This window comes from Amaranthus tricolor, chromosome 7, assembly GCF_026212465.1.
Source record: "Amaranthus tricolor cultivar Red isolate AtriRed21 chromosome 7, ASM2621246v1, whole genome shotgun sequence".
Lineage (NCBI taxonomy): Eukaryota > Viridiplantae > Streptophyta > Magnoliopsida > Caryophyllales > Amaranthaceae > Amaranthus > Amaranthus tricolor.
Window position 1 is genome coordinate 29,441,186 of NC_080053.1, and position 12,544 is coordinate 29,453,729.

The 12,544-nt window shown below is 34.4% G+C and overlaps 1 protein-coding gene across 2 annotated transcripts; it reads left to right on the plus strand.

Annotated features, from left to right (window-relative positions):
* The first annotated feature begins 830 nt into the window (after nucleotides 1-830).
* LOC130817533 (nuclear pore complex protein NUP88) lies at nucleotides 831-11,912 on the plus strand. 2 transcript variants are annotated; one of them, XM_057683290.1, is made up of 9 exons: nucleotides 831-1,304; nucleotides 4,821-4,972; nucleotides 6,399-6,521; nucleotides 6,819-6,963; nucleotides 7,227-7,288; nucleotides 7,544-7,757; nucleotides 9,192-10,100; nucleotides 10,682-10,931; nucleotides 11,133-11,912. In XM_057683290.1, the coding sequence occupies exons 1-9, from the start codon at nucleotides 960-962 to the stop codon at nucleotides 11,396-11,398; spliced, it is 2,466 nt and encodes an 821-aa protein (XP_057539273.1). In that variant the 5' UTR covers nucleotides 831-959; the 3' UTR covers nucleotides 11,399-11,912. The 2 variants fall into 2 exon arrangements, with proteins under 2 accessions (XP_057539273.1, XP_057539274.1); XM_057683291.1 differs by lacking the exons at nucleotides 831-1,304; nucleotides 4,821-4,972 and adding an exon at nucleotides 5,721-5,901.
* The last annotated feature ends 632 nt before the right edge of the window (nucleotides 11,913-12,544 follow it).

Consider the following 12,544-nt stretch of genomic DNA (forward strand, 5'->3'; position numbering starts at 1 on the left):
TTTTCACTTACTAATAACTCTATCTTAATTATAAGTACGTTTTTAAGTTAAAAATAATAAAATGTCCATTTATTTTCTATTCCATTCTTCAAAATGTATGTCAAAGAATACAACTAGTGAGTGACTTTTACACAAAAGATAACTTTGAATCACAGTGACTTCATTTTAATTATATAATTAAAATAAATAACAATTGTCAAAAAAAAGGAGATTTATAAAAATATCTTAATTAAAGGGTTACACAAATCAAAATTTAAATAATTACGTCCTACTAGAATTTAAATGAAAATACATTTTTCGTTCCAATTTACTTGTAATACTTTTCACTTTTAGAAATTTCATATTACTTGCAACATTATCATTTTTAGCAAAAAGCAACTATAAAATTATCTATTTTACCATACTTTATTCTTTTACCCACGTATCATTATCAACCTTACTCACGTGAAGTGAGGTAAAATTGTAATTTTGCTTTAAAAAAATATGTTTCTTAAATATTGTGCAAAGTCACTATATTGCAACTAAAATAGAACAAGGTAGTATAAGTTATGTATTTTTTTAGAAGACATGGTTGGTTGAGAGATTGAGAAGCTAGGAGAAAGGGACTGAGACGCACAACACTAACAATGAAATTCAATTATGATTACTTAGAGTTACTCATACAACTAAAAATATTTAAAATAGACGTAACGATTCAACTTATATCTTACCTTATAGTCAAGTCTAACTTTGATCAAACTTAAAAAATAAATTTACAAATTATATAAAAATCAACGTAAATATAAAATCGGAATTTAAATTCAATCCGAAACACTTTTAGTTGGATGAGGTTCAAAACTCTTGTAATTCCCCGAACCAAGCACTCGTCCTGTCGCTTCAAAACTCGTCCCTCCTATTATTCTGTCTCATCGGAAGCCAAAAACTTACGAAAGAGACTGTAATTTCCAGTAACTACAAAAATGAGGTTCAATTTCGAGATGTCGGATGCAAGCATTGAGGATCATGAGGCAGACCACAAATCCCAATCCAAATCCCTAATTCCTTTTTCTTCTCCTTCTCCTTCAACTCCCAATGACAAACTTCAATGGCTGCCTCTTCAAGACAACCCTTTCTTCTCTTCTTCTACTGCTCAGTACTCCGGTGTTGGGGAGTCATCCGATAATCGATGTCGGACCAATTTTATGGCTTGGGATGGAGCTTCTAGAATCTACTTTTGGGATTCGGAAAATAAATGTTTGCACCGTTTTTCTGTTCGCTTAGGTGAACCTGAACCTACTTCCGTTCTTGCTGCTACTCCATCTAAGGTTCTCTTTAATGAAATCTCTTTCTATTTTTATCAGTTAATTTGCATTTGTGTTATTTTGATGTTTTGTTTTGTCTTTTTTGGTTTCTTGTTGTTTTTGGATTGCTAGAGGTTTAGGGTTTATCGGACATTTAATTGTTTGGCTTGAGTGATTTTTTTTTTCCGGAGCTGAAAACTTTATTGGTTTTGGATTAAACGTAAGCATTACTATAGTGTATTATCTCGTGAAGTATTATTTTGACTTGCTGGAGCTTCTTGCGATTTGCTGGTTTTGAATTGTTTTTTGTATTGTTTGTACTAGTGTTACAGGTTTTAATTCTTTTTTGGAAATAGTTTAGCTGTTTTTTTTCACTAAATAGGGTTTAGGTTTGGTGTGAATGAATAAAAATTTTCGTTTGTTAATGATTTGGTTATTTCTGAGTATTTATGTTTGTGATGTGGTTAATTTTTGTGGGGATCTTCAAGAAATAGATAATCAGAGCAGAATTCTGCCTTTTCATTTGAATTATCTGTTTGTTATGGAAAGCAGAAACTTATTGCACATTGTTTAGACTTTGGAATTTGGATAGTAAAATAGGACGGATAAGGAAGGAGATTGAAGTGAAAGAGAGGGTAGGGAAGAAGGAACCATTTTAACAGAGAATTGTTTCTAAAACAAGGGATAATTTTCTTTCCATTCCCCCGCATTCCTTCACTTCCATGAATAGCTATCCAGCTAAGAGGAAATAAACCAGTCTCTTTCTCTTCTCTTCTCCCTCCGAATCCTTTATTCTCACAATGTGTTGGTATCCATGTGTCTATAGGCGTATGTCCACCACATCTACGTACTACCGAAAACCTAGTTCTATCTCCTATTCTTTGAAAGGTTTCACTCCCTTTCAACTAGGCCTGACTTTGGGCATAGGCCAAAGGGGTAATCGCCCAAGGCTAAAATTTTAAAAATTATTATCATTGTAGTTAGAGGGTAATAAAAAAGCCATTAGTAAACTAAAAAATAGGTAGTAATCGAGATGTTTAATTGGTTTTCTTCTTCCAAAAAATTATTTGAAAACTCTAGCTCATAAATAATTTCTCGCCATCATTAATATTGCGTATCAGTTAGAGCCTTAGAGGGCCCAAAAATAATTTCTTGACGTCATTGATAAAGTGCTGAACGCCAATGTTGGCATTTGGCAATGGCTCTTCGTTTCTCTTTTTTCATCTCCTTGCCTTAAGTTTTCTTATTTCTCAACTATGGCAACATAAAGTTTTTTCTTTCAATTTATATGAACCCAATTTCAACCTGAAATTTTTTATTAGGCTCCACTTCAACTTCAAATCCTATATTCCAAATTGCAATTTGTCAAATCTGCTAATATTAAAGATCTTAATATATTCATTATCATTGGGCTAATCTACTAATATTGTGAAAAATAGCATGAGAAGGTACCTAGTTCTACTTGTTAGAGCATTTTTTTTCTAATTGTTCTTTGTTTAGTTGTAGAAACAAAAGAGCCTATAAGAAAATGAAAATGAAAAATCTGAAAGAGAAAAGACACATAAATAAAACAGGGAATCGAAGGAACAAAAATGAACAAAAATATATAAGATAAACTTATAAAAAACAATACACAAATTATCGAAGAAAAGGAAATTTGTAAAAGAATAACTTAAAGATTAAAAAATCAAAGAAGCTATAAGAAAAAAGGAAAAATCTAAAAAAATAAAAATTAAAGAATCTACAACAAGCATAGAAAAAGAATTTAAAAAACAGCTTCGCCTAGAGAGTTGAGGTCCATAAAGTTGTAAAATTGTAAGCAAATGCAGATCTTTATTTTTGCCCTTTTTATTTTTTCACCCTTCATAAAAAGAGTAAATCTTTATTTATTTTCCTTTTCTCTTTAAAATATTAATTTATTTTATTTAATTGTATGTGGCAAGTTACTAGAAAACATATTCTTCAATTAAATACCAAAACGCAAACAGTGTAATTGCCGAGCCCATAGAGCCTTAATGCGAGGCTCACTTTTTATGACGGAGTGTAAACCCATATTGCAAAAATGTTGTAATGGTCGCGGTAACGAAACGCTAATGCGAAACAGAAGTGATGTGATATTGTGATTATCGTATCCAAATATCGATCACAAGTATGAGATATCCCTTGGTATAGCCGAAAACACATTTTTTTACACTTAAACGACACAAGAAATATCAATTTATTTTTTGAAAACCTTTACTACGCAATCGATGTGATGCAATGGGATGTAACATTGTTTTTGTACTATGGGTGAACCCAAGTGATGCAATGGGATGTAACATTGTTTTTGTACTATGGGTGAACCCCAAAACAAGTCTTACTTTACTTTGCGCGTTTTTCTTTACTCCTAAGTATTCAAAACCAAAAATCAGTCTTGGCTTCATTAAAATTGTGTGAGTTTGACTCTTGATAGCTCCAATTTTGTAAAGCAAAATGCATTTTTTCTTGAAATAGGCATTACATTTCTTGAAAGTTAATTTCGTTGTTAAATATGGTATTACTGATGCACAAGTATCTGTGGGACAGTGGAACCCAAGTGATTGCTTACCGAATTTTATTTGTACTTCTTCCTCTATATTGTTTTTGCCCTTAATACTTTCCCTTATGACACCAAAGAAGATCTAGTTATACACAAATTCTATGTGGGGGATAGAAAGGATTAGAGAGTGGGAAATATATTATACTCTATTTGTCCCTTGAGTTTGACACACTTGGAGCAGTTGGTGTTTTTAATTTGTAGTTAGAGAATAAGACCGAAAACAAGTGCATCAGTTGAAAAGACAATGAGTTGTGGATGAGATCGGAAAAAAAAATGTTATAATACGCCTTAAATAGAAATGGTTTAAACTTTGAAATCAAAGGGACATATCAAAAGGGAAAGTGTGTCAAACTTGGACGGATGGAGTATCATAAATGGGCGAGTGAAGATTAAGTTGTGGGTCCGAATGTGGAAAAAGTGTGGGTAATGTTCAAGATAATGTATACCGAAATAGGAAAATGTAAAATTTGGGGAATCAAAAAGAATTGGACCAAAACAAAAAGTCAGACAAATAAAAGAATATGGAGTATATTTTGAATACAATTATTTATTTTGAAGAAAATGCTTATTTTGTAATTTTTATGCAGTTTTGCAACGTAAATCTATTCTCATGTTTGATATCTAATTCATGTTTGAGATTTACACAGGTCCATACATGTGGGCCTTTTGGCTGTCATTTATCTTCCTACACCTAAAATCGGTGGGATAGATATTGAGTTCCTTACTTGATTTATATATTGATGATGACTTATGAAGTTTAGATCATGCCTTAAATCCTTCGTTTATGTAATTCTCTTATATGAGATTGATATCGAACCTCTAATTTGTTTGTTCTATTTATGTTTCTGGAATCCACTTACTGATTCTTATGCTTTCTTCGAGAGATTGTTTTCCGATATTTTGGAGTTCCAATCTTGGAGAAAGGTTTAATTTCACTTATTGATCATTTTTTCTTGTCTTAGGTGTTGCAACCGGATATTGAGCTTGATTTTCATGTTACCAAAGTCTCTATTAATAGAAATGGTTCAGCATTACTTCTTACTAGTTCACATGGCATGTGTGCCATGTACCTTTATGGATGTACTTCTGCGAAGGATAATTCAATTATTTGTAGGTATGCCATATATTGTCATGTTCTTGCTATTTAAATGTAGTATATTTTTGACCAAGCATCCTACTCTCGTGGTGGCTTCATGCGGCATTCATGTCCTTTTTGGGTGATCTTAGTAGACAATTTTGTTGTGTAAGATGTTTCCATACCCTTACGGTTCCTCCTTGTGAATGGAGAAGACCTTCAAGATGTCTAAATTTAATTGAATGTATTAGAGTTTGAAAGTTTTTAAATAGTTTTGTATTTATAGTTCAAGTTCTACTAGTAAAACTCAAAGGATTGCGTTTCTAAGTCTTTTAGGGGCAATGAAAAGAATCAGCTTTGAGTAAGAGGATTACTCATGCGCTACGCAAAGAGTTTAGCTTTAGAGAAGAACATGCAGAGCATTAGAATCAAAAACCTTTGTTACTTGTACTAATAAGAAAATTTACAAAATAAACACACTTTAATTTTCAGTTTCAGATCAAAATAAATTACGTAACTATGGGTTATACAAAATAAATTATGATCTCTTCTCAAAGTCGTGCATTTTGACCCATACTAGAATTTTATACAAATGGAAATATGCTAAATTTAACTTTTAAGTTTAGTGGCACTCTTTCATAACATGATATTTCGATTGCATCTCTATTTGAGCTACTGACACTAAATCTTATGCTTAACATCTTGATTAATGTCTCTTCTTGTGAAGCTACTTGAAGTTATCGACATTGAAGCTACCCTTTATCTAAGCTCCTTAAAATTCTACCATTTGAAGCTCCACCAAAAATATGAAGGGCTTTTATGTTTTTGAAATGAAGAACCATGTGGCGTATAGTGCAAAAACAAGGCCACACTGCATGTCATTGGCATTGTTGCATAGGGTTCTGAAAACGAACTGATATTTTCTGTGTTGTAAAGGTGTAAAAAATGGTGTTTTGGGTCGATTCGAGGTATATCTCATGCTTTTTGACCACACTGCTGCATCATCGTTCCGTTACTGCGATTGTGACTGTACTACATTTTTTCTCTATGGTGTGGCGTGAAGAAATGAAGATGAAGAGTTTTTTTTCTAACTGGGTAACATTTTATAATGGTAAACAATCACCAAAATTTAACCAAAAACTTTTTATGACATGAATCAAGCGTTTTGAATTTTGACCGAGTATAATTTTTACTTTTCTAGTGGGGTAGAAGATTTTTAATGGTACCGCTTTAGAAGCTGATCATTATGAGTGTATGAGAACATGCTCAAATACTAGGGTAGTACAGTACTAATGATTTCAATAGATTTCTGTGAATTTGACTAAGCCCATGCTTTTAAAGTCTCATTCCACTTCCATTTTGTAGTTTGTTGAATACCATCATGTTCTCTGCTTGATGTAGTTCTTAAAATTATACATTCTATTATGCTATATTTTTCTTGCTTATCAACAAATATTTCTTGTAGGACTGTCCCTGTTGGCTCCGAATTATATGAGAAAAGTAATGGTGCTATTCGCATATTGCAAGTGACATGGCATCCTTATAGCGATACACATGTCGCAGTTCTTTCTTCTGATTCAGTTTTCAGGTATGCAATGTCCACCACTCCCCCCTTCCCCAAAAAAGAAAACTGAAAAAGAATTAAATATCAGATTGGTTGGGTCAAAAATAGGTTCCATTGAGTTTGACCTAATATTATACAGGTTGAAAAAGCATTTTTCAAAACCTGATGTTTTCGGACTGGTTTCAATTTGAGTCACAGGTTGGGTTGAGTTTACACATATCTAATAAACCTTATTACTAAATAACGAATGCAATGTTTCTATGACTGTTTTTGCTTTTTCTCGAAGCCACTATGACTAATCAGTGATATTTTATTTTGTAGAATATTTGATCTGTCTTCTGCTCTTAATAAGCCTGAGCAGGAATACTATTTACAGCCGCTAGAGCCAGGTAGATCCCGGAATGCATCATCTATCTGCCCTGTTGATTTTTCCTTTGGACGCGATCACTTGTGGGACAGATTTAGTGTGAGTACTGCTAGATTTTTATGTAGGGATTTCAAAATTTATTTTGCCATCATGTTTTTGAAAGATTATTCCTTTTAAGTACTCTTCACTCTTTAGTAATTCTAGAAGAGAGCACACCAGGTCTTTTCTGATTCAACTTAACAGATGGATACTTGTTTTATTGCGTTCCATATCTTGAAAAAGATGTCATGGAGCCTGGAGGGTTGATATCAAAATGAAATCCCTTGTTTCTTTTGTTAATATGTTGCCTTTACATCTTGCAGGTTTTCATTTTGTTCAGTGATGGTTCTGTTTACGTACTTTGCCCAGTGGTTCCATTTGGAAGGTTTATTTCCTGCATATTTGACTTTTGAATTGTTTAATTCATTACTCAATAAGAACTAAAAATGACTTTTGAATGGTTTATATCCTGCATAATAACAACCTTTTATAATTTTTAATCATGAGCAATGATAGATAATAAAAGTTAACATAGTGCATTGGATAGTGTTTAAACGATAGTGTAGCAACTATTACATCCCAGAAGAAGTATGATCCTAGAGCATGTTTAATTTTTGTCATTCTGTTTGCCTTGGGACAGTGTATTCATGTGGGAATCAATAGTGGAGATTCACACTGACGCACAAACTTTTGGTCAGAAATCTGCCAACTCAACAGCTATCAGTAATTCAAGCCTTGCCATATCTTGGCTGGAAGCAACATTTCCTGAACTGGGCCAGGGAATGGAAACTAGTCACATCTCAGCGGTGAAGGCTCGTCCCTATGTGTTGATAGACATGTCACTTTCCTTGCAGGTAATTTCTGCACTGTTGTGAGTGGTTTGAAATCGGGCTTCAAACACATATATAAAGTAATTATGTTGAAGCATAAAATTTGACTGCTGCATACTAACTCATGACAAGTATCAGGATTTATGATTATTTGTTCCCTGTCTCCCTTTTCCGGAGTCCCTATTGATGAAGTACAAAGTTCAATGTACTCATTTGTTTGTTGAAGCCCTCTAATCAATCATCTTACTGTGTTTATTTGAAGGAGAAGTTTTTCTGAGTTTGGGACTCTGGATTTAGTTCAAGTTGCTTGGATAGTTGGAGTATTAGGATTTATCTGTTCATCAAGTGAGCGCATGACATGTTTAAGATTAGATTTTATATATGCTCGATAATATTTTCTGTAGCATTTTCGAATATGGATTGATGGCTGTGATGCTTAATCTGTGCTTCTTTGTCTAGGTATTGATGTTTAATTTGTGATCCCACTAATATTTAATTGATATGTATTGTGTTTTGGGTGGAGATTCAAGTCAACCTCCATACAGATGTACGCCATACAAATATACGCTGAACCTTTTATCAGTCATCAGTGAATGATGCTCCTTGTAAATAATCCTTTATTATCTACATCTGCTATTAGTCAGTGTTGCCTAATTCACCAATTCCTGTACGAATTTAGACAAGTGAATTATGATTGGTTTCATTTTTTTGCCCATATTTTGACGAATTCAGCATTTGAAAAGCAAAATAGCAAATCAAGTAACAATATCTATTGTTGCATTTTTATTTAAGCCCCTAATTTTGCTTCATGTTCACTTTTACTCTATGTTTGGATAGGAGGAAATCGATGGAAAGGGAGGAATCACGTTTCACTCATTTCGATACCATAGGGAATTGGAGGGGTAAACTCCTTCACATTTAAAACAAAACAAATCCTTCCGACATTGGAAAGATTTGTAAAGAAACACACCCATCTCCCCTTTCCTTCCCTTCCCTCCACACCCATTCCCTTCCTTCCAAAATGTTATCCAAACATAGTGTTAGTTTTGAAAAGTATACCAGTAGCTTCTCTACTTGTAAAAGCATTGTCACACTATTATGAAAACTGTTTCACTGGGGCACATGCTGTATAAATTATAAATTTAGGCCTAAAGTTGCATTTTTTCTCAAATAGTTCCAGGATTTGATTTGCGCACTTTTGTTTGGTAATAATCCATCTCCTGCAGTTCACTACTTTTTTAGCAGGAATGTTATTGTCCATTAATTCCCCTATGTTTGGTGGATTCGCAATATGATACCTGCTAGTAGTACATGTCTCTTTTGTGTTTTTTATGAAGATGATGGTACTTGTCAAGCAATTGGTGCGTCGGTACATTACTAGCACCTTTCATAGTTTTTGACTGACTCAAGTATATTTGTTCGGCTTACCTGGAACAGTAATATCTATGAATTTGCCAGGGCCCCCTTCGTAAAGTTTGCCGTAATGAGGAAAGTGATCCTGGATTCCAATGCAGTGGTCGTACTGTGAGTTTTTTGTACAACTCCATTGGTAAGGACTCAGTCTTGGTAACTGCATGGAGTGGCGGGCAATTACAATTTGATGCCCTAGTTGATGAAACTCAACCTCTTTGGCGTACTGGAAATCCCCCACGCCTTTCATTTGATTCCCAAGATCGTATACGTGGGTTTGCTATGATATGTGAATCAGTTGCTGATCAGCTTTCTGTAATTAGGCTTGACCAGCCTCTTGATTATTGTGCTTGGTCAGGTCATCCACCTCCGTTATTAACACTGGTTATTGTAGATTTGGCTCTGCCTAGAACCATTGATAGCGACTCGGTAATTTCTATGTTTATTGATCCTCTTATCCCTGAGAGAATATTCTGCCTTCATGATGGAGGTGTAGATTCAATAGTGTTGCACTTTCTACCATTTGCACATCAGACGAGTGGGAAGGATGAAACAATGAAAACTCCGTCTGTGCATTCTGTGATAAGTACATACCAGGGATCTACAGGTACCTCTTCTCCTCTTTCTGGGTTTGTGGTTCTATCTGATTCATTTGGCTACTCGTGGATTGCTGGAGTTACTTCTACTCGTGAATGTATCGTGCTGGAGATGAAAACTTGGAATATTTTACTCCCCAAGCTCATGGACATGGAGAAGAAACCCAACAAGTCTGACGAAACAGAAGAGACGATCACTCCAGATATTATAAGTAGAGAGCTCCTTGTGGGACCCCAGATTGTTAGTGTTCCACAGGGATCTAGTTTGCGATCAGTTGCTGCTGATTCCATTGAAGGCCGATCAGCCCTGCATGAGTATTTCAAACTTTTCCATGAGAACTACGTGGAGTATGCGCATAAGGTGATGCGATAAAGCTTTTTTTATTTTTTATTATTTTTTATCATATCAGCATAATACTATATCCCAACTATTTGACTCGATATCTACTCAGCAATGACTTTTTTCTTTGAAATTCAGATGACTAGTGTGGCAGTATATCCGTTACAAAATCCTTGTAATGACTGTACCATATTGATTTAGCCTAGTTCTGTTTGGTAGGGCCTAGGGGAGATAGACTCGTGGTTCATGTGATGTGGCTGACTATTGTAATTAAGACTTTTAACATCGTTGTGTTGTAGGTAAAGTGGATATGGTGACATCGCTTGGCTATAACCCCCCCTATTTCTAATTCGTCCTATGTGTTTCGGGGACCACCAAGTGAAGTGGCATTATGACATCATCCTACGGGTCCCCCCCCCCCCCCCCCCCAACACACCCACACAAAACAAAATAAGAAATAAGGCTGTGGTACGGGTATGACAGAAAACTTGATGTTTTCATGTTTCAAGTTGATTTGGCTTTTGAACTATATATGTGTAGCTTGTGTGGCCTGTTCAGATTTGATGCATCTTGGTTATACATGAAATTGTTTCTTTTCCTAGGTATACTTTGAACTCAAGCATCATGGGCCTCATCTGAAGAACATAATAGAAAATCTAAATGTACGGTTAAGTGAAGCTCAGCAGAAGCTAGTGAATGTTGAAAAGAAACAGCCGGAACTAGATGACAGGATGAAACGTGCAGTTGAGCACCATCAGCTCTTGGAGAAGCGCTTGCATAACTTGAGAAGGCTTCCTGGGATTTATAAGAAACCATTGACTCGAGCGGAGCGTGAGTTCAAGTCAGAACTTGGTATGGATCTGATACATTGCTTTTCCCATGCTAGCTTCTAGTCTATAAATGCAATCCTCCCTCCCTTCCTTGCTTTTACTACATCGATATATTTTGTTTTCAGTTATTACATATCGATGACTCGATTTTTTTATAACAATAGTGTATTCATTGTTATAATCTGTAGCATCAGCTAATTGCTGCATATGGCTGTTTCTACAGACAGGTTTAGGACTGTTGAGCTGGATGCTTTGCGAACTTCTATTGAAGCGTTGAACGGAAGATTGAGAAGGTACAGTCAATCTCTCAAGAGAAAGGCACCCAACATTCAGAAGACCCCCTCCAGGAAGAACAACTTGGTACATGACTCCCAGCTAGACCAACTAAAAGATTCACTTGAAAAACTTTCACTTGTGAACAGTGAGAACTCAAAGAAAGTTAAACTAGTAGAAACCGCACTGAAGAATTGGGACGATGATAGATCTTAATAGAGTCGAGTCAGATAAAACACCTGTTATTGATCGGTTTTCAAGTATGCTTTTGTGCCGATGTTCTCTGAATTCAATCTGGTGGCCAAACTATGACAAGCTCCTTGATGGTTTTGGACTTTGGTTTTGAACAAATTCACATTTCTCCCTGCAGAAAGCAATGAAATTCAGAAGACTCTTGTGCAATACTCAAATGCAGGTACTTATTCGCGCAGTATTAGGCGAGAAAAAAATACAGATTTGACATGCTCTGTCCGTGTATGGCAGCATTTTGCTGGAAATCTGGTGTTATTTATTGTATATTGTTTATTTTGTATCGCACGAGGAAAATGATTCAATACTGGTAGAATTGTATTACTAGCAAAAAAAGAAAGTCGGAACTAAAAGACGTGCCATATTAATCACGGAACTTTCTAACCGAATTGTATTACTAGATAATATGCTGACGAGTAAAATGTCTCGACGAGCTTCCAAGAATTGGATTCTTATTGAAGTATAGACAAACTTTATTCAATTCGTCCTTTTGATTTTGCCATGCTTTTCATTTTGAGTTAAATTTTTTTTATTTACCTTTTTTTGTTTTGTTGTTTGACTATAATGTAAAAAGTTAATATTTGCCACGCTTTTGCCTTCAAGGAGATCAGGAAAAGTCGACCCTCTTATCTTCGTACTTTTAGTCAGAATAGCAACATGTGCAAGTCATCATATAATCTCTATCAATAGTTGCAACACAACATTTGCGAAGTACATATTCAAAATAAAATATATTTATGTGGGATCTTATTAGATTCCTCTTAATATAAAAAATTTTAATATATAATTTTTATAATTTTTTATTATATGAATTATAAGATATCGAGAATTAAAATTTTACTTCGAAATACATGAAAAAGTAAAATGGACAAAAAAAGAAACAAAATGAGTTAAAGATGATTTATTAGTTTGATGTTAACTACTTATTTTTTAATCATTGATTTAGGATATTGGTTAGCACTTAGCAGGTATCACTTACGAGTATTATTTATTTTTGTTTTATTCATCTATAGTAATAATTTAGTCTAGGTAAATAAGGTAGTATTGTTCATAATTTGTCGTATTTTTTTCGTTTATAAGTTAAATGAGATCGAAATACTTAGTTATTTACTA